A 19596-nucleotide genomic window follows, 5' to 3' on the forward strand; every position below is an offset into this window, starting at 1 on the left:
CATCGTGTATTCCCAGTAAGAGTAAGGGTCTGTTGGCAATAACCTCTCTCCCTGGGATTAAAAATGTAAAAAGGGGATCCAATTCAGTTTAGCTACTCACAAGCAGGCACTGCATTATTTATAAAACAAAGCTGAATTTCATCAACAGGATTCTTCAATAACTAGGTCAGGAAAAAAAATACATTTTATTTTCAGTTTTAGATAGATGTAGATGTTCTCTTAAAACACATATTCTTCTCTTGTTTACTAAAGACCTAGGCAAGGACAAGGTTATTCTGTGCGTTTACTTTTAAAATGAACTTGTGTTTGAATTAGTTTGGGTCCAAGTCAATACTGAGGTCTCCAGAAGGGGATTTTTCTATGGGAAAAATGAACAATTTAAGAGATGTTTATGTTGCTACTTCCCTTGTCAGAATAAGTTAAGCCCTTCTTGACTTTGACTTCTATAGGTATATTTTACAAAAGTTCTGTGATTATTCCTTTCCCTGTCTAAAAAAGTCTCAACAAAAGCCTCTCTCAACTAGAATGGAGTGGTGATTTTCAGACCTGTTTTTTCTTAAAACGAGTGTGAAGAGCCATGGGATTTTCTTTCTCCCACTCTTACTCAACATTTGTGTTGTTTATGGGGGCTCTCTTGCTATTTCTTTATTATTATTATTATTTTGGTGCCTTAAAATTTTTAAAATTTACTATACAAAAATATGTTGTATTATCAAGCAGCTCCAGGGTATAAGGAAGTTCATTTTTTCTCTTTAAAAATGAAATTTTGGGGTGTCTGGATGGCTCAGTCATTTACGTATAGATTACTGATTTCTGCTCAGGTGATCTCAGGGTCATGAGATTGAGCCCTGCACTGGGCTCCCCACTGGGTGTGAAGCCTGCTTAAGATTCTCTCTCTCTCTCCCCCCACCCCAAAATAGAGTAAAATAAAAATGAAATCTAAATACAGAGATACAGTTTTATGGACTGAAGATAATTTTTTTTCAAGTATTAGATAATTTGTATTCTTGATAAGTACATGTCCATTTGAGCATTTAAGGGGTTCTTAATTTTTATCTAGTAACATTTCCTTATGCAGAATTGATAAAGTATGTAGTTAAGGATATTATTGTTATTCCCCTCCATTCCGTTACCTTAGCTCTGAGAATCAACATCAACAACATATTAATAGATCATCACTGGGGGCAGGAACAAAAGAAAATGGGTCCAAAGGATATATTAATGATACTTCACACTTTTTCTTCCATTATCTCATTTAGCACTCTTAATACTTTCTTAAAAGATTTTATTTATTTGTCAGAGAGAGAGAGAGAGAGAGAGAGAGAGAACACAAGCAGAGCAGCCAGAGGGAGCAGCAGGCTCCCTGCCGAGAAAGGAGACTGATGTGGGACTCTATCCCAGGGCCCTGGGGTCATGACCTGAACTGAAGACAGACATCTAACTGACTGAGCCACCCAGGCACCTTAACCCTCCTAATTCTCTAAATAGAATTATTGTACTGTGTTATAGCTAAGGAGAGAAATTGAGTAGATAATAGATTATTTAAAAAAAAAAAATCTCAGAAGGAGTGGTTCCTGTAAAGACAGTTAAGACGGTTGGCTCCTGTAAATCTATTTATTTTCCCAAAAAAAATCATGAGTCATTCCACCTTCAGCAAATAAACTGCTACAAATTAGAGCTTCTATTTAGGATAATTTCTCTTTTCTTACTTTGGCCAATCCATTTGACTATGATCTTACAAGAACCAGCTCGGGGACAAGTAGAATGAATTCAATCCTCAGGACACTTGGCTACTAAGATTCTTATGCACTGGAAAAATGTTACCTGCCATACAAAATAACCATGGTATCTCTGAAAACCACAGTATTTGGAAAAGCTTTTTAGAAGCAGCAACACTCAATAAATGTACCGGATGTATGTATGCTCTACTGTTCTTAAGCTTTAACCTCAAGATCAACCTGAAGACTCAGAGACATAAGACGGATGTGACTAAAGTGCAGTTTTATATTTTTTTCAGTCATTTACTTTGAACTGTGTACAGTTTGTTCAAAAGTTAAGGATGCTCTTAATTTTTCAACATTTGAGTCCCTTATAAGGCATTTCCTTGTGCAAGTAATACTGTATCATGAGCTCCAGTTTGTAATTTCTCTTCAGAATATACAAACCCTGATTTATTTGTCTGATTTTCATTCCACAGATTAATTTATTTGAGGTTAACTATGCTAAGGTCAGATGTTATTTTCTATTTCCTCTTGAGGAAAAAAAAATCCCAAAGAAAAAACATGGCTGGGAAAAAAAAATTCAACCATAAAACCTGAGTTTCATTGGACTAAAAAAAAAAACAACACCCAAAGTGAACTTTATTTCAGGAGTCAGCAGCATATTTTCAACCAGATTAGTCTCTGGCATTTTTCAAGTGCCTAGTTTCTTCCTGTTATAAGATTTGAGCCATTGTGTCACTAAAATGTACCGGGTGACACTGATTGGTCTGCTTTACTTGTTTGAAATTGCCATTAACAACCAGCAAATAAGTCTTGCCACTTTTCTTTTTGCATTATACTCCTTCCCACCCATTTCAGATAGCTTTGGGAAAAACTTTACATGCCATTTAGGGAAATGGGATGTGCTCTCCAAAGCGGGCCAACTCAATTATCTGACCTCCCACAATGCCTGACCTCTCCCAGGGATCCAGAAGGACTCCACCCAATTGATTTTCCAAGAGAATTTAGAGTAAAACCTCTGATGCCCTCAGGAAATGAGTCATTTTAAGTAGCTGAATTTTCCTGATTCCTGACAATTTAACACTAAAGGTTGGGAAATGAATTGAATACTTCTCTGCTCTCTGTAATAAAAAATGGTGAATATAATTAAATCCTTCTCAGAGGCCTGAGGTAACTTTCTAGCTATGTGATTCTGAATTTATGTCTGCCCTTTAGTTGCTTTCTCTGTAACAATAAGGTCAATAACATAATGACCTTCTGTGTGAACAAATGAGATGATGGGTATAAACATACCCGTCATCATACTTGTTCTACTACAAACTGTTTTGGGGTGAGCTGAAGGACCTCTGGGTGTTATTTTTTGGCTCCTCTACAGCCCTAATGAACCCATACCAGGCTGAAGCTGCCAGGTCTCCTTCTCTCATATGGATCTCTCATCCTCCCCACCCCCCCCAAAAAAATCATTCTCTTCACTGCTGTCAATGGCCTTCAACTTGCTCCCATCAGTCAAAATAACATCCATTATTTCTTCATCACTAACCCAGTGAACACTCAAGTCATCTTGTATCCATCTGTCTCTCCTCTGCCGTGGGTTCTCTGATGTGAGGGACATGTGACTCTCTCCAGTTTAAGAATATAGGAATGTTTTCTGTGAAACCCTCATTCCAAAGCCTGTCAGTCCTTCAACATCTAAAGCAAACAATCCCCACAGGTACCAGAGCAATTTCCTCCAAGCCTTTCGGATATGCTCAACACCAAATGGAATTCCAGACACGTGCAATTTTAAAATGTATAATCAAGGCTGTAAGAAGATTCAAAGTCCTATGTGACAGATCAAGGTGTGCACAAAACCTTTACTGTAATAACACTTCGTAGCACGAATAGTACTTGGGTTGTTGCATTGACTTAGAAAAAGACATCAGAGGACGGGAAAAGTATGTCCATATTCCCAGTCATGATCCTGAACATCCACCTCAGGAATTTGTGGTCACCACCAGCAGGAAATAGGGGTGTTTAACATTCTGTGATGGGAAGGGCAATACTGCATAATGAAGAGTTGGTCCATCTAATTGTTGACAGCTCTCCCACTGAGAAACACTGCTTATAACGGAGTTGTCCTTGGACTCTAAAGGGGTCTTGATATTTGTGCATTATATTCATTCGGTCTTTCTTGCAACAAGCATTTTAACATTTACTGAGCACCTACAATGTGCCAGGCCCTCTGCGAAGGGCCCACACAAGAAAGATAAAGGAGTCCTTGCTCTCAAGGAGGTCCTGTGGTAGATGACTTTAATGCACCGTGATCAGAGCACACACGGCAGAAAGAGACAAAGCAGAAAATGGGGGTATGGGGGTATGGGAGGCGTGGAGGGGTGGGGATGCGTAGTACGAGAAGCAGGAGCCCATGGCAGGATCCACGCATGGTGTTCACCAAGGTGTTTCCAGGAGAGATGATGCTTTACCTGCAGGGCAGTAATAGTTGAGGGTTAGGGGAAGGGGAGGAGGGGAAGCAGGAAGAGGAAAGAAAGGTGTTTCAAAGAGAGAAAGCAAAACCAAACAGAACAAAGGCAACAAAACATTTTACTCTGGCTTAAGCACAAACTGGAAAGGAGGGCAATAAAGGCCAAGGAGCAGGTTTTGAAGAAGGTGGTAAGGTGAGTTTCAGGTGCAGAGGGAAATCTGTGGAAACATCCAGTAATCAGCTAGCTCTGATATGGCAAAGTTGCGTGGTGAAATTATAGCTTGGAGAATTAATCAGCATACAGATGCTAACTAAAGCCTTTGGAACTAAAGAAACCCCTGGGAGGAAAGCAAAGCTTGAGAAAAGAAGAACGCCTAGAGGAGGTGCCTGAGAATTCCTCCATCAAGGGTTTGGAGGAGAGTCCAGAGAAACAGAAGGAAAACCAAGTCAGCATGGAAGCCGATAAAGAATTCGCCCTAAGGAGGAGGGAGCGCTCAACAAAATTAATGCTGTTGAGAGCCAAGGAATTTAATTCCCAAGCAGTGTCCTCCTCTGGAGTTCCCTGCATGGAGGTAGCAGGGGCTCTTGGGGAAAAGAGTTTTGGTGGTAGTACGGGAACCACTCATGGCTGAGGGGGTAATGAGATGGAAACAAAGGAGAAGACCCTGAGACCACCAGGAAATTTCAACACTTAAAAGATAGGAACCTACACACTCAATGGCAGGAAAGGGGAAACAGAAAAGAGATGCAGAGGCTGGTTTGCACATTTGTTTCAATATGGTAGAAACTTGAGACTATTTATTTAAAGTATTTTATTTTCTTTTCATATTTTAATTTCTATTTTTAAAGAAAGAGATAGAGGGGCGCCTGGGTGACTTAGTGAGTTGAACATCCACCTCTTGATTTCAGCTCAGGTCATGATCTCAGGTGGTGAGAGTGAGCCCTGTGCTGGGCTCTGCGTTCAGCAGGGAGTCTGCTTGAGATTCTTTTTCTTTCCCTTCCTCTTCCCCTACTTGTGAGCATGGTCTCTCCCCACCTCTCTCTCTAAAAAATAAATAAATCTTTGGAAAGAGGGAGAGAGAGAATGAGCATGTGAGTGGGGAGGGTGGAGGCAGAGGAAGAGGGAGAATCTTTTCCTTTTTTAAGATTTTACTTATTTACTTGACAGAGGGAGAAAGATTACAAGTAGGCAGAGAGGCAGGCAGAGAGAGAGAGGGAAGCAGGCTCCCTGCTGAGCAGAGAGCCTGATGTGGGGCTCAATCCCAGGACCCTGAGATCATGACGTGAGCCAAAGGCAAAGGCTTAACCCACTGAGACACCCAGGCGCTCCAAGGGAGAGAGAATCATAAGCAGACATCCTGCTGGGCATGGAGACCAACACGGGGCTCGATCTCACCAACGGAGATCATGACCTGAGCCAACATCAAGAGGTAGACACTCAACTGACTGAGCCACCCAGGTGCCCTGAGAATATTTAAATATTAATCGAAAAGTGCACAGAGAAGTGAATGAAGTGAAGGGTTTAAAGGAAGAGTTTTAACAAACTCCGCAGAGGAGCAGAAGAGCAAGATGGGTTTGGGGGCAGATTAAATTTATGCTCCGTAGAAGCGACTAAGGATCGGCTTTTGATAGTCTTCAGTTTTTACACTATTCCTCAGTTGCCATTTTTTAAAATTTCAGGTAATTCACATTCCTTAAAAACAGACTGTAGAAAGATGTTTACGTGTAGTGTTCGGCTATCTAACACATGTTGACAAAGGGCCATGTTCCTGGCCTGGCTCTCCAGGCTGGGGACAAGGACACAAATCTCTCTTCTGGTGGGGTTCCCTTCTAGAGATGAGAAGCAGATTAGTAGGTGATAAATGCAGTGGAGAAAATGAAGCAAATAGGAATAGACTATGTTGGTGGTGACTGCACTCTTCAGTGGGGTGGCCGGGGAAGGCCTTGTCGACAAGATGACCCAAGTGGAGAGCCCCAAAGGAAGGGAAGAAAGCAGCTTTTAGAGAGGGACGGGGTGTTTTGGGAAGAGGGAACCACAAATTCAGAGTCCCCGGAACCCCACATGGCTGGAGTTAAGCCGGCAAGAAAAGTAGCAGGAGGTGAGGTCTGAGAAAGACTGTTCGGGGCCTGGAGGCCGCTGCAGAGCCTCTGAGGGACAGGAATCTAAGTGAGACACGGTGGGGGATGGAGGTGGAGAGAAGTGGTCAGATTTGGGACATGGAAAACACTTAACGAGTTTATCACTGACAGGGATTAGGCCCTGCTTTAAGCTTTTTATAGGAGTTATCTTGTAATATTCCAACCCTACAAAGTATGGTGTTACTTCATCTGTTAACATTCAGAAAATCTAAATGATATTGTTAAAACAGTCATCATCTGCTTATATAAGAAATTGTAAAATAAGCCGGGGCCTCCGATGCTGTCTCTCAGCACCCAGACACCACTCACGTCTGAGACACTTGTTTCCCCAGAGGCTGACACCTCACAGCCTCTGGGCAATGCGCTCAGCCTCAGGGAACTCCCTCACCCAAGGCAGTGATGGGTTTGTAAGGGGACGTAAAGGTTCCATCTATTGCCTCCACTCATTGCCATCCTGAGGGGCCCTTGCAGCTCCAGAGCTTCCTCAGCGGTCATCCAAGGCCCTGGAACCGCACTGCCTGTCCCAACTCTCCCTCTGCCCATCCTGCTCGCCTGGCTTCCTTCCCTAGTGTTCCAGAGAGTGCTTCTCAGTGGACTTCCTGCTTACAGATCCCTGCCTTGGATTCCGTTTCCTGGGGAAGCAAGGCAAGCTCTTTAAGTGAAAGAGTGGTAGAAGGCAGGAGGAAAAAAAAACAACAACAACAACAAAAGAAAACCAGACAGCAAAATATTCTTCAATAGAAATTATAAAACTTTCATTTGGAAATTTAGTCCATAAGTATGGTCATGAAATTCTAGTTTTCTAAATAAAATAGTGTTTAACTTCTTGGATTTAATGAATAAAACTGCCAGACTTAATTAACACAAAATAAATAGAGGGAGGCTCTAATTTCATCAACAAAAAGAAATAAAAATAATTTCAAATGTCTATTTGTGATATTGGGAAGTGTATTTAGACTTTTATAAATGAAAATACCACACGGGCAGAAGAGCCCATCTCCACCCACTTGTTAAACCTGGTTAACAAATGGTTCTGGAATTTTAATTCTTTCCAGAAATACATGGCAGCTGGTATCCAAGGTCATTTTTACTTGTAAGAGTTATTTTAAATGTCCACTTAAAATAGGCTGTGTAATGAGGACTTTTAAAATAACCATTAAATCCTGATTTCAAAAAAAATGTTCAAACTCCACCAGCTTTATAGACAACATTTTTCAAAGGAATTGTAATAATTTTATTGATCTACTCAGGACATTAGTGAACAGGGCGTTAATTATACATGGTTAGATTCTTTAGACTCTAATGATATGATGTTTCCTCGATTCCTTTATTACTTCCTTTTTTTCCACAAAGACTTACCCAGTTAATAAAGTGTCCTTCCAGAGTTCCAGTTATCCACACAGGAAGGAATGCAAAGAATGCTATCAATGGTTACTTTTATCATGACGAGTCTCTATTTTACTCATTAAAAAATTCCAATCAGAAAGATTTTAGTTCTATCCTTTCCCACGTGGTAGGCAATTAAACAGCTAGCAGAGATTTCATTGGGACAGGAGCATTAAAAGGCACATTTCTTCCCCTTTAATTATGCCAATAAAAGAGTATGGTCAAGGACTTCTACCCTTTCTGAACAGGTTTCTTTCCCTTCAGATTTTCTGTTTAGAATATCAACAGCAGATACACTGGGAGTGGATAAGGCCACTCTAAGGGTCTCCTGGCTGCCCAAGCACACTTGAGTGCTATCAGGGAAGGGAAATGCATCTCCTGCTTGATAGGAGTATGGGAGGATGAAAATCTTAGATGATTTACTGTGTAGTTCATGTTGAAACCATACCTGTGAAAAGAAAACAGCAGTCTGGGTGACTGAAGATCACAGCCCTTGTATTAGGAAAGAATCTTGCACAGGGCTGATATCCAATCAACCAGGACACAATAGTAGATCTGGGTATGGGGTCCTTATTATAGTGGGTTGGGAGGAAGAAGGCATCTAAGTGAACAAATGCTCTGTGGAACATGAGATAATTTGCTGCTGACAATAGGGAGACCTTCCTGACCCCCCAGGACAAAGTGAACTGTATTCATTCCCAGGTGCAGGGTTCTTGATGACCAGCCCATTTTAACCAACCAGTAACTGAGTCATGCAGGGGATTTAAATATAAGATGAGAAACAATGTCCATGACTTGAGCACCTCTAGTGAAATCTCTTTTAAAACAGTCTCTTCACTATGTTGTCAGATTTCCAAATGTTCTCTATTCTCTGTAAAACATATTAGTGGATACCCACAACTTAATAAACTTTCTCTATAAGCCTGGGCCTTTTTGATCCTGTAAATTAAATTGTATGTCTAAAAGACAGTTGTGTTTGTTAACAAATTTGTTGCAGTTGTGGTTTTTATTGCAATTGTACCATGTAATGAAATATCTTGCAAACTGATAAAATATAAATGTGAAAAACAGTGTTGTAATTTCTATGAATACTATGTAAACACTCTGGAAATACTCAAAGAAGGGAATTTGCTCAAGAAATTGCTGTTGATTAGATGTGGAGTATCTATAAAAAAAGCTATAGGAGAAAAATCAGAAAAATCTCACAGTCATTACAGTTTTTATTCCACTTGAAAGTATCAAAACCTGATCATCAGAGAAATGACTTATGGATGTGATTTTTGCAGATTATAATCATTGGACTCTTGCCCAAAGAAAAAAGCTTGGTTTGACATTTGAAGATTCGTGAGTGGATGTACATGGGAAATTTTAGGGTGTAATAAATCATTAAAGAGTGTGCATGATTTGCTTTATGATTCTATCCTTTCAAGTGACTATTTAAGCTGATCAACAAACCACTGGCCAAGTACACATTCAGTATCTGCTGCATATTATTCAGTCTGAACCATGATCTCTCTCTCCCTTTGGGCTTACTGGATGAGTTATTTCATGGGCATTTTTGTGCAGGAAGAGCTGAGATATTGGGTCATCTCTGAACTTTCTACTCCACTCATATGAAGTGGAATGGTAGAAACTTTTCCAGGTTCTAAACAATGGCCAGAAAGCTTTGGAGGCATATGGCAGAACCACCAGTGGTGTTCTGATTCTGAACCATACGGAATCCCAAACTTTATAGAATCTGGAACAGGTATAAACATCACAGCTCCCCTCTGAGCAAAGCAAAGCTAACACTTGTGTTCATTAAGGATTTAAAAAAAAGAGTTCTGCCATTTTCCTTTGCTGATTTGGGTCTTAATCTGAATCTGTAACCTCAGCTGCAGCATTTTCCAGGGAAGATTTCCCTTGCACTACAGAAATAGAATAAATGAGCTTCACTGAAAGGTAGGAGAACTTGGTAGTACTTCCATTTTGTTTAAAAAACAGAACAAGGTTGTAGACGAATGGATAAAGAAGATATGGTCCATATATATACAATGGACTCAACCATCAGAAAGGATAAATACTCAACTTTTGCATCAACATGGTTGGAACTGGAGGAGATTATGATAAGTAAAAAAAGTCAAGCAGAGAAAATTATCATATGGTTTCCCTTATTTGTGGAACATAAGAAATAGCATGGAGGACAGTAAGAGAAGGAAGGGAAAAATGAAGCGGGGGAAATCGAAGCGGGGGAGGAACCATGAGAGACTATGGACTCCAGGAAACAAACTGAAGGTTTTAGAGAGGAGGTAGGGAAGGGAATGAGTGAGCCTGGTGATGGGTATTAAGGAGGGCATGGATTGCTTGGAGCACTAGGTGTTATATGCAAACAATTAATCTTAGAACACTACATCAAAAACTAATGATGTACTGTATGATGACTAACATAACATAATAATTAAAAAAAATGGAAAAGATCTAAAAGGAAAAAACTTTAAATAAATAAATAAAAAGTAAAAAAAATTAGCACATTCTGTACGTTGGCTATTGTAAATAATGCTGAAATAAACATGAGGGGATATATACATACATTTATGTATATATATAAAAATAGCATAAAGTTGTGGTGCCTGGGTGGCTCAGTTAGTTAAGTGGCCAGCTCTTGATTTTGGCTCAGGTAGTGATCTCAGGGTCTTGGGATTGAGCCCCACATTGGGCTCCCTGCTCGGCAGGGAGTCTGCTCCAGCATTCTCTCTCTCCCTGTGCCTCTGCTCCTCCCCCATCCTGCTCTCTCACTCTCTCTCTGAAATAAATAAATAAATCTTTAAAAAAACATACAATAAGGTTTAAAAGAAGCAGAATATTCATGCCATATATAATTACCAATTTAATGTAGAATTATTTCTAGAATTATAAGTCAGCCAAAATGATACTGGTATAGACACAACCCTAATGACTAATTCCATCATTGCCTTTGGGATCTACACAGTCATTACAACAGAAATGGATAATTGTGGGGACTGATTTCAAATAATAACACCGTTAGCCCTGCATTTCCCTAATCATTCTCTTTCTGGCTGTGTGCAAATATGGAAAATATCAAATATACTGAAGCTGAAATAAGGATGAGGTAGTTGGGAGGGGGGAGAGTCCCTGTCTCATCAACTTGAGCAAAGAAAGAGCAATACCAAAATAAGGGCAATGCCTGGGTGGCTCAGTTGGTTTAGCATCCGACTCTTGATTTCAGCTCAGGTCATGGTGTGAGATCGAGCCCCATGTTGGGCTTTGCACTGAGCATGGAATCTGCCTAAGATTCTCTCTCACTCTTTCTCTGTCCCTCCCCTTCCACCGCTTACGTGCATGCTCTCTCTCTAAAAAATTTAATTTAATTTTTAAAAAAGGGCAATTTAAAAAAGGATGAATAATCATCAAAATGATGAATAGTCCTGGTATTTTCCCTTTCTCTCTAACACAAGGAGTGACAATTTATTTAAATTAAAAAAGCAAAACAAAACACCCACACCCATTGAAAATTCACCACTGAGGTATCCACACAGAAATGATGCTACTTAAATTAGAAGCATTTTGAGCCTGGTCTGAGAGGAAGAAATATTTCACTAATTACTATGCAGGGTATTTATAGCTTTAATTGTTTTTTCCCCACTTCTCAAGGGACATGTTTCTTCCACAAGCACAGTTGCTGAAGCAAACATTTATTTTTATTCTTTCATGGGAAAAAAGCAGTAGTACCCAACCAGCTACTATAATTCTGTAAAATCAGCTACTCAAGAATTTTATATAATTTATATCTTTGCCCCAGGCTGTGCCTTAGGGTCTGCATTTTTTCTGTTTGAACTTGACAGAAAACAGTTTTTTAGAATGCAACAAATTTTAAAGGACACTGATAATACTTCCTTTCAACCACTATTTTTTGGGCAAATTTACTGCTCTCTTCTCTTCAAGAATGCAACCTAAAACCCTGAAACATTAATTAATTATTAGGCCAAAACATACTTTATTTGTACCCTTGAAGGAATATATGCCTCTTTAAAAATTATATCACTTCATTGAAAAAATAATGCATGTTCACTTGTAGAACATTTGGAGCACAAAATAAAATATACAGAAAAAAATCAAATCTTAATCTTACCAACTAGAGTTAAGTACTGTAAAGAGTTGGGTAAACTGGCTTCCAGGGAAAGAACATAATTCTTCATTAATCCTTAAAAATGATCTTCTATTCCTTAATAAAAGCTTCTTTTCCTCAATAAAAAGTTTCGTGACAATTTTCCTCTGGAGCTTGCATTTTTTTGTATCTTTGGAAAAGTATTTGATAGTGAACTTGATGAGCACAGCTTAAAATTTTTGCCATACTGAGTATTAAATGAGAGTATAAAGTCTAAAAGAATTTGACTTATGAACAATATATTTATGTAAGAACATTGTTCAAAAGGATAATTTTAAAAATCTGGCCGGTTACTTTAAGAATGATGATTTCAAACTAAGATTTGAGATAATCCTCGAACGTGCTTCAGGGAAATGTAGATGTGTTGTATACACACTTGAAGCATGTCTCAAAGCAGAACTGTATCAGAAAATTCAGCCAAATGTGGGCCAGTCTGGAGGGGCATGGAAAACTCTTTCAAAGGCTTCGGTGAGCCTCATTGTACAAAAAAAGAGAAGACTCATGTTTCTTTGTTTTGCCCATATTTGGAGACTCTGAGGCTATGTATAGTTCTCATGTGCCCTCATGGTACAGACTAAAGACATTCATCATGTGGGATCTTTTAGATAAGATCATCTTGAAAGTAAGAGTTGCCATTTTGAGTACTTAAGAGTGGTCTGCCGTTGGTAATGCAGGCTTGAATTTGTGGTTTCTCTTAAAGTGACAACTTAAAGCTACGTTTTGTACAGTCTCTTCCAAATGAATACAAGTAGAGGAGTGTAAGAAGAGTGTCAGGGCTGTTCATATATACATGCACATACACTTACATATTTGTGTACATACATACACACACACACACACACACACACACACACACACACACACACCTTATTAACATATTCCCAATATGGTAATCAAGTATCTTGTAGTTTTCTTTCAATTTAATACAATTATCAGGGTATTTCATTTCTATACTCAGATGCCTTCATATAAATTCTTTCTGATGATGAGAAGCCTAAAGTGGGAAGAATTCATTGGAATACACGCTCAGAGAATCCAGGAGTGTATTTTTGACAACTAACTCTTGTTTGCCTCCATGTGTGTGTGACTGTCACTTCATTGAGTAGTGAGTACCAATGGAAACTTCTGCAGGAACACCAAGAATCAGAAATGAGGCAGAATTACTACATTCACAACAGACTTGAACACTGAGCCAAAATGGAGAGTCCGGAATACTTACCACCCCGAAGGGGATATCCACTGTCCACCCCCACAGTGCACACTGGGTGGGCGAGTGAATGAACAAGGGCCTGAGAAACAGAGTGGTAGACAATTTTGTGGGGCTTACCTGAGGGCTGTTCTGTAGTGGTAGATGGCTTCCCGGTTCCGACCCTGGTCCTTCAGGAAATTGGCATAGTTGTAGTGAACCTTGGCATTGTGAGGCAGAGTCTGAACTCCAGACCTACAATTAACACATTTAAAGAAAAGAAGAAAGAGCAACAAAGAACTGTGTTTAGGAACATCATTGGTTTCTTTCATATTTTACTCAGTTTCATGAGCCCACATTTGAATGTCTGTTACAACCATCTAAATCGGGTTTTTCAGAATTCATGAAATATATGACTTACTAAACATGCTTCTATGGAAAATAATGAAGGCAATGGGTGGTGGGCACAACGAAACTAACATGCTAACTGGATAGGAAGCAGAGACGGTGGCTCAGGGTAATGGATAATTCTCTGCAGAATAAACCTGCATGCTCAGATTCATTCAGTGTTTTCCTTCCTTGCTCCTTTTGCTCACTTACAACCTTCCTTAAAACAAAAATTAAGAGTGTCTGCAAAAATAAATCATGATAAGAGGGATGACTGCAGACTGGCCTCCCTATTAACTTCTATTGGAAATTAACATTTTCCATGTACCCAAACCTGGGCTAATTTTAAAAAATAAATAAATAAATGCAAGTATAATTATTTTACAAGTTGCAGGTAAGGGAGTGAGATTTTGTTCAAAAAGAGAGAAACCCTGCTTCCAAAGCCACTGTGTTAGTTTGCTTGGGCAGTCATAAGGAAATGCCTGGGGAATCCCTACAGGGTAACAGTGAAGCTTTGAAGATGATTCCAGGGGCAGGTGGGGGCAGGAGGGGATCTGTTTCTCGTTTGTAACTAGCAACCACACATTTAACCTGCACAAGATTATACAGCTGGTCAATGTCAGAGGTGGAATTCTAGAGGATTCTAGATTGGTCCTAGAGTCCCTCACTCCCTCAACACACAGGGAGGTGGTGGCAGGGGAATGATGGAGGCCCACCTGGAAAGAAAACTCCCAGACTGTGCATGGATGAAATGTGGGAGGGGGACAGCTGATGAGAGAGAGCAAGGAGAAAAGCAGGACAACCTAGTTTTGGGGCAACTCTAATGCTCTACATTCCTTCTCCCAGGTAACATACTTTCATTTAGTTTTTAATTTAAAGGTAAGATTAATAGAAGAGTTTTATACAAAGTGTCAAAGATCTGTCGGGGAAATATGTAAGGGCTTTGTGATCTTTGTTGAACTTTCCCTAAAATAAGAGGTTCCTTATGACCAGCAAAGACAGTCCCAACTTAAAACCCCCTGGTTGGAGGAACTCTCCAAAGGACAGAACTTACAGAGAGTGCAAGAGGCTAAAGACCAACCAGAAGACATCATCATCTGAAGGCAGCAAACTCCAGACTTACGTAGGCTGCTTCAGTCCCCGCAGGGCAGGTGGCTAGGATTTCTTGGGGGCGGAGGTGTGGCTGAACAAGGACTAAATCTGTATCAGGAGCAGTTAAAGCACAGATCGCCATCCTTACCCTGTATACCCAAGTGGCTTTTTTCATTCTTTCCCCATGCCAGCAGAAGGCGGGAGTTTCACTCTCTGGAAGAGCTCAGCTAGAGAAATCCTGCACCCGGGAACAACAGGTCAACTGCCAAGGGAAGGGGTGGTACCTCAAAGGTATATTATTTGAAGATCTGTATTCTGAACATTGGGATCTCAGTTTCCCCTCTTATTAAGCTCTCTGAACATTGGCAGCCAGGACTGGAGCCCCAGGAAGGAGACTGGAGGAATCGTCTAAGTAGAAACTGATCCACCCAAGACAAAAGACAGACAAATGCTGACATTTGGGTGCTCCAGTGAAACACTGGTATCCCTCAATCATTCTATGGTGAGACCCTTCAGGTGCAACAGAGAGCCAGGATTTTAATGGAATATTTAAAATGGATATTACGGGGTGCCTGGGTGGCTCAGTTGGTTAAGCAACTGTCTTCAGCTCAGGTCATGATCCTGGAGTCCTGGGATTGAGTCCCGCATCAGGCTCCCAGCTCCACGGGGAGTCTGCTTTTCCCTCTGACCTTCTCCCCTCTCATGCTCTCTCTTTCTCTCTCTCTCAAATAAATAAATAAAAAATAAATAAATAAAATGGATATTACGCAAAGTGAATTTAGTCACAGGGGCAGAATCTGGGGCAGAGTGCTAACTGGCTTTAAAAACATTCCAGTTTCTATCCAGGAAAATTTCTTAATTTTTCTAGGCAGAAATAAGTAGTGCATGGCAATGGGCCGATTTTAAAAGTAACTTTGATTTTGGCGTGGACATAACTGGCATATTGGAATTGATCCCTCCCCGTGTGTGATTAGCATGGTGACTCTAATTTATGTATTGCTAGAGGAACAGACAATTAGGTCTGTGGAAACATGGTCCTTGCGAAGATTGGGGCATTGTTCAGTGATGGCCAGAGGAAGTAATGATATTCATAACAGGCAAGCAGATGTGGGTGGAGTAACTGGAATCCAAAGAACACACTGCTTTTTCCATTGTTGTTTTTGACCTTTATGTTCTCTCTGTGATATTTTTCTGCTATGTTTTTCCAGTCTCTCATTTTACAATGAGTAGTTTGTAGAAAAGGGGAAATAAACAACTGGCCAAAGGCAAAACTTTCCACGTAGCTGTAACTGGCCAGGCTGCTCCTGCTTCCAGAGCCAGTATCCTTCATTTGCTCTACAGATGCTATGATTCTGTAGCCCCAATTGTTTCAGTGGAAACAAGCAGCTTCAGTATTTACTTTACAAAAACACGTAGTATTCATTAAGTATGCGGTTGGAGCTCGATCCCTATTCATAATCCCAATGATGACTTCAAAGAAAAATCTCCTTTCAACTCAGGATATTCATTCATATACATCACATTTCTCCCTCGGACCTCTCATTTGTACAACATTTGGAAAAGAACAGAAATGACTGAAACAAATAGAAATAAAAAGCCACTTCTCTCAGGTATATCTCCAAGTTTATAGAACACCAATTTGTTTTGTTGGCATCCTGGACAATAGGTCACGAGAACTATCCCCAAATTCCCGATGAGAAAACAAACATTAGAAAAAATAATAATAATGAGCAGTATTCAGCCAGAGGTTAACAGGAAAGGAAAGTAAGAAGGATTTGTGATTCTCTTCAGTGCTGACCCTGCTGTGACCTGAGGTTGCACAACACCACACTCCAAAAGTCCAGTACTCATCGGACGGGATGCTCAGTTGGAATCCAGTTCTGGGCTATGCACCCACTTCCCTGGATCATATCCTTGCATCCCTTCAATAACTACAGGTTGGGTAGAATTATCGTACCTCCCACACTACAGATGAAAACACTGAGGTTCAGAGAGATGAAGACCATTCTCTAAAGTTATAGACTGAGAAAGTAGCGGAGCACAGATTTCAACCAAGGCCAATATGTGGTCAGGACTATTCCTGAAGCTGATCAACATGTGAAGCTAAGCCAGAAAGGTACCACAGGGCATAGAAACACTACAATTTTATTATCACAGTGTTTATCTCATTGGTAAGCAAACTACAGCCTGTGGGCCACAGACGCGCCAATGTGTTTACCTATTATCTTTGGCATCGTTCCTGAGACAACAGCAGAGTTGAGTCGTTGCAAAAGACACTATATGGCCCACAAAGACTAAAATATTTACCACCCACTCCTCTACAAAAGAATTTGTCAATCCTCAATATATATTCTCTGCCCTGGGAGGCTGGCTGATCTCTCTGGCTTGGCAATTCAGAAAGGAGGAAACAGAAATGTGTTCCCTATAGAGATGGAGAATAATCTAGGCCAGAAATTCTTAATTGATGGTCCATGGATTGCTTAAATAGTTCATGAATGGGATTCAGAGAGACCTTGAACTAGATGCAAATAAAAGAAAAATGTGGTCTCTGTCTTTTCAGGTATTTCAAAGATCTGGGGCGTGGAGGGGATTTTACCAAAATGTGTTATTACAGTATCATTTACTCTAAACAAAGGCAAAATTCATTACCAGACCCAGCTAAAGCTGCACAGTGACCCTCTTCCTAGGTTAGGGTATCAGAACAGTTCCTTGTTAAAAAGAATTAAAGAAAATACAGCTGGTAGCTATGATTATGAACCAACTCCTCCCTCTCGCTCTCTCCCCCGCTCTCTTTTTTATACCTGGCTTAGTTTTAGTTAGAAAACATAAAGTAAAAAATAAGCACAGCAAAACTTATGTATTTTTTTATATCAAATTTGGGTTCAAAGCCGGGCTCCTCCTCGTCACAGCTAGCTCAGCTTGGACCAGTTACTCTCTTCTGTGCTGGCTTCTTACGCTGTTGTGTGTAAGGCCCTTGCCTTGGAACCTCAAGGCTGTGAGGGGGCCTTGCATCTGTACCTCCTAAAAATACATCACACAGTGGTATCTTTTTTGTAAAAGGATGTGTCAGCTGGAAAGGCTGGGACTTGAATGAAATTTGGACTTTCTCCAACACAAAGGTCTGTCCTAAGATACTCTCTGTAAAACTTCACAGTATTGCCAAGCAAAACCACTCTGTGTAATAAGAGAGGCCTGACTGAGACCCTATGTCCAAGGAACGGTCAATGAGTTCATTGCTTACAACAGAGAAGTCGAAGGCTAGCCCTCTGCCAGGGGCATCACCACCTCTAGAACTTTAACACATTTTTTGTACTCAAATCAGCCAGTTCTTGGTTTTGATCACTGTGCCGAATTTCGGTTGTTTTCATCTTTCTCTCTTCAGCTCAGGTCTGTAAGAGAACAGTTTTTGAAGGGTTGGGCTGTTCTTAGCAGGCTGCTTGTACTTAGAGTGTCCTGCTGCCTTGTCTACCACCTGCTACATTACGTTTAAGTGTGTTTATGTGTCTGACCTCCACGAGGACTTTTAGCTCCTCTACAGATAATCTCTCTGCACCCCCCCATGCCCCCACCATCTCTCTCTCATGCCCTAGAACACAGTGCACAGCAACTATCTAAAAACCCAACATATTGTTTATAGTATTGCCTTAGGCATATTTCACATATTCGTTTATTCTTACACTACAACCAAAATATAAACTTGATTCTTCTTCTTCTTCTAAGTTTAAAATAAACTAAGGCATGGAATGGCTAAGTATCTTGCCCAAGGTCACACAGCTATGAAATGGTGGTACTTGGAGAGGAGCCAGAAAGTCTAACTCCAGCCCCCACACTCGACCAGTAACTCTATCTTCCTTCCAAGATTCTTGGTAAATATTCACTTCAACTGATTCGAGCATGACTCAGCACAGATGAATCCATACCAACATCTGGTCTTAGAGAAGAAAAAATATTCTTAAAGTCTCACACTCTTAAAACTTTTCTTGGGACATACATAAATTGTAATGGGCAAAGTTTTCTAAAAACTATCAAAAGCTTTGATTTGCACATTATACAAAATTCCATTTGATCACCAAAAGCCTCCTAGGGCACAAAACCTCTTCAAGCACATGTGTGGAATGGTTGTGTTTTAGTAATCAGCTGTCACTTACTACATACTTCCACCTAAAACAACAGAAGCCTCTGGATGCAAGGTCAATGAGCTTTTTGTTTTTCTGTTTTTAAACTGCTGGCATCAGCCTTCAAGGGTTTGAACATGAACTTGTTATCCTTGAAATAAACCGCTGCTTGCCAAAGTTGCTCTGATTAAGCAGTAAACATCATTACAAGACACAACTTCTGTTAGTACCTTGATTCAAGCAAAGGGTTTAACACAGGCAGAACCATTTTAAGGTCCCCCATAAAAGCACTGACTGATGAAAGCAAAAGAAAAAAAATCAAGCCAACAGAGACTAAGGGGAAGTTGTATTACTGAACTTCCATGCCCCTGTGTGTACAGAATGCCCTCAGCATGGGGAGCAAGAAGGAACAAGTCCATTGTGCTCTGGGAGAACTGCCTTGAAAGTAAAAGGATGTGACAGAGACTGAACAGAATCTGGGACCTTAAGGGTGAAGAATATTCATAAAAAATCAATAGGTCTCTACAGTACCCACTGTGGTAATGATGACCATGACAATGACATAGCAATAACAAATAAGCTAAGAAGACATGTATGCCAGGGGCGTCTGGGTGGCTCAGTGGGTTAAGCAGCTGCTTCCCACTCAGGTCATGATTCCAGGGTCCTGGGATGGAGCCCCACACCAGGCTCCCTGCTCAGCGGGGAGTCTGCTTCTCCCTCTCCCCCTGCTCATGGATGCGGACATTCTCTCTCAAATAAATAAATAAAATACTGGGGATAAAAAAAAAAAAAAGGCATGCATACCAAACTAAATTTCTTCTATTAAGAAAAAAGGGGCACCTAGGTGGCTCAGTCGTGAAGCATCTGCCCTCGGCTCAGGTCATGATCCTAGTGTCCTGAAATCGAGCCCTGTGTCGGGCTCCTTGCTCAGCCTGCTTCTCCCT

The 19596-nt window shown here is 40.5% G+C and overlaps 1 protein-coding gene across 2 annotated transcripts in view; it reads right to left on the reverse strand.

Moving 5' to 3' along the window:
• LOC111159975 (transmembrane and tetratricopeptide repeat containing 1) overlaps window positions 1–19596 on the reverse strand; it is a 259364-nt gene that overhangs the window by 53905 nt on the left and 185863 nt on the right. For both annotated transcript variants that reach the window (XM_022522697.1, XM_022522698.1), the window contains one exon: window positions 13200–13313. In XM_022522697.1, coding sequence (XP_022378405.1) covers window positions 13200–13313 — 114 coding nt within the window. The remainder of the gene's footprint in view (window positions 1–13199; window positions 13314–19596) is intronic.

Source organism: Enhydra lutris, unplaced genomic scaffold (assembly GCF_002288905.1).
Source record: "Enhydra lutris kenyoni isolate GAN:26980312 unplaced genomic scaffold, ASM228890v2 scaffoldscaffold72, whole genome shotgun sequence".
Taxonomy (NCBI): domain Eukaryota; kingdom Metazoa; phylum Chordata; class Mammalia; order Carnivora; family Mustelidae; genus Enhydra; species Enhydra lutris.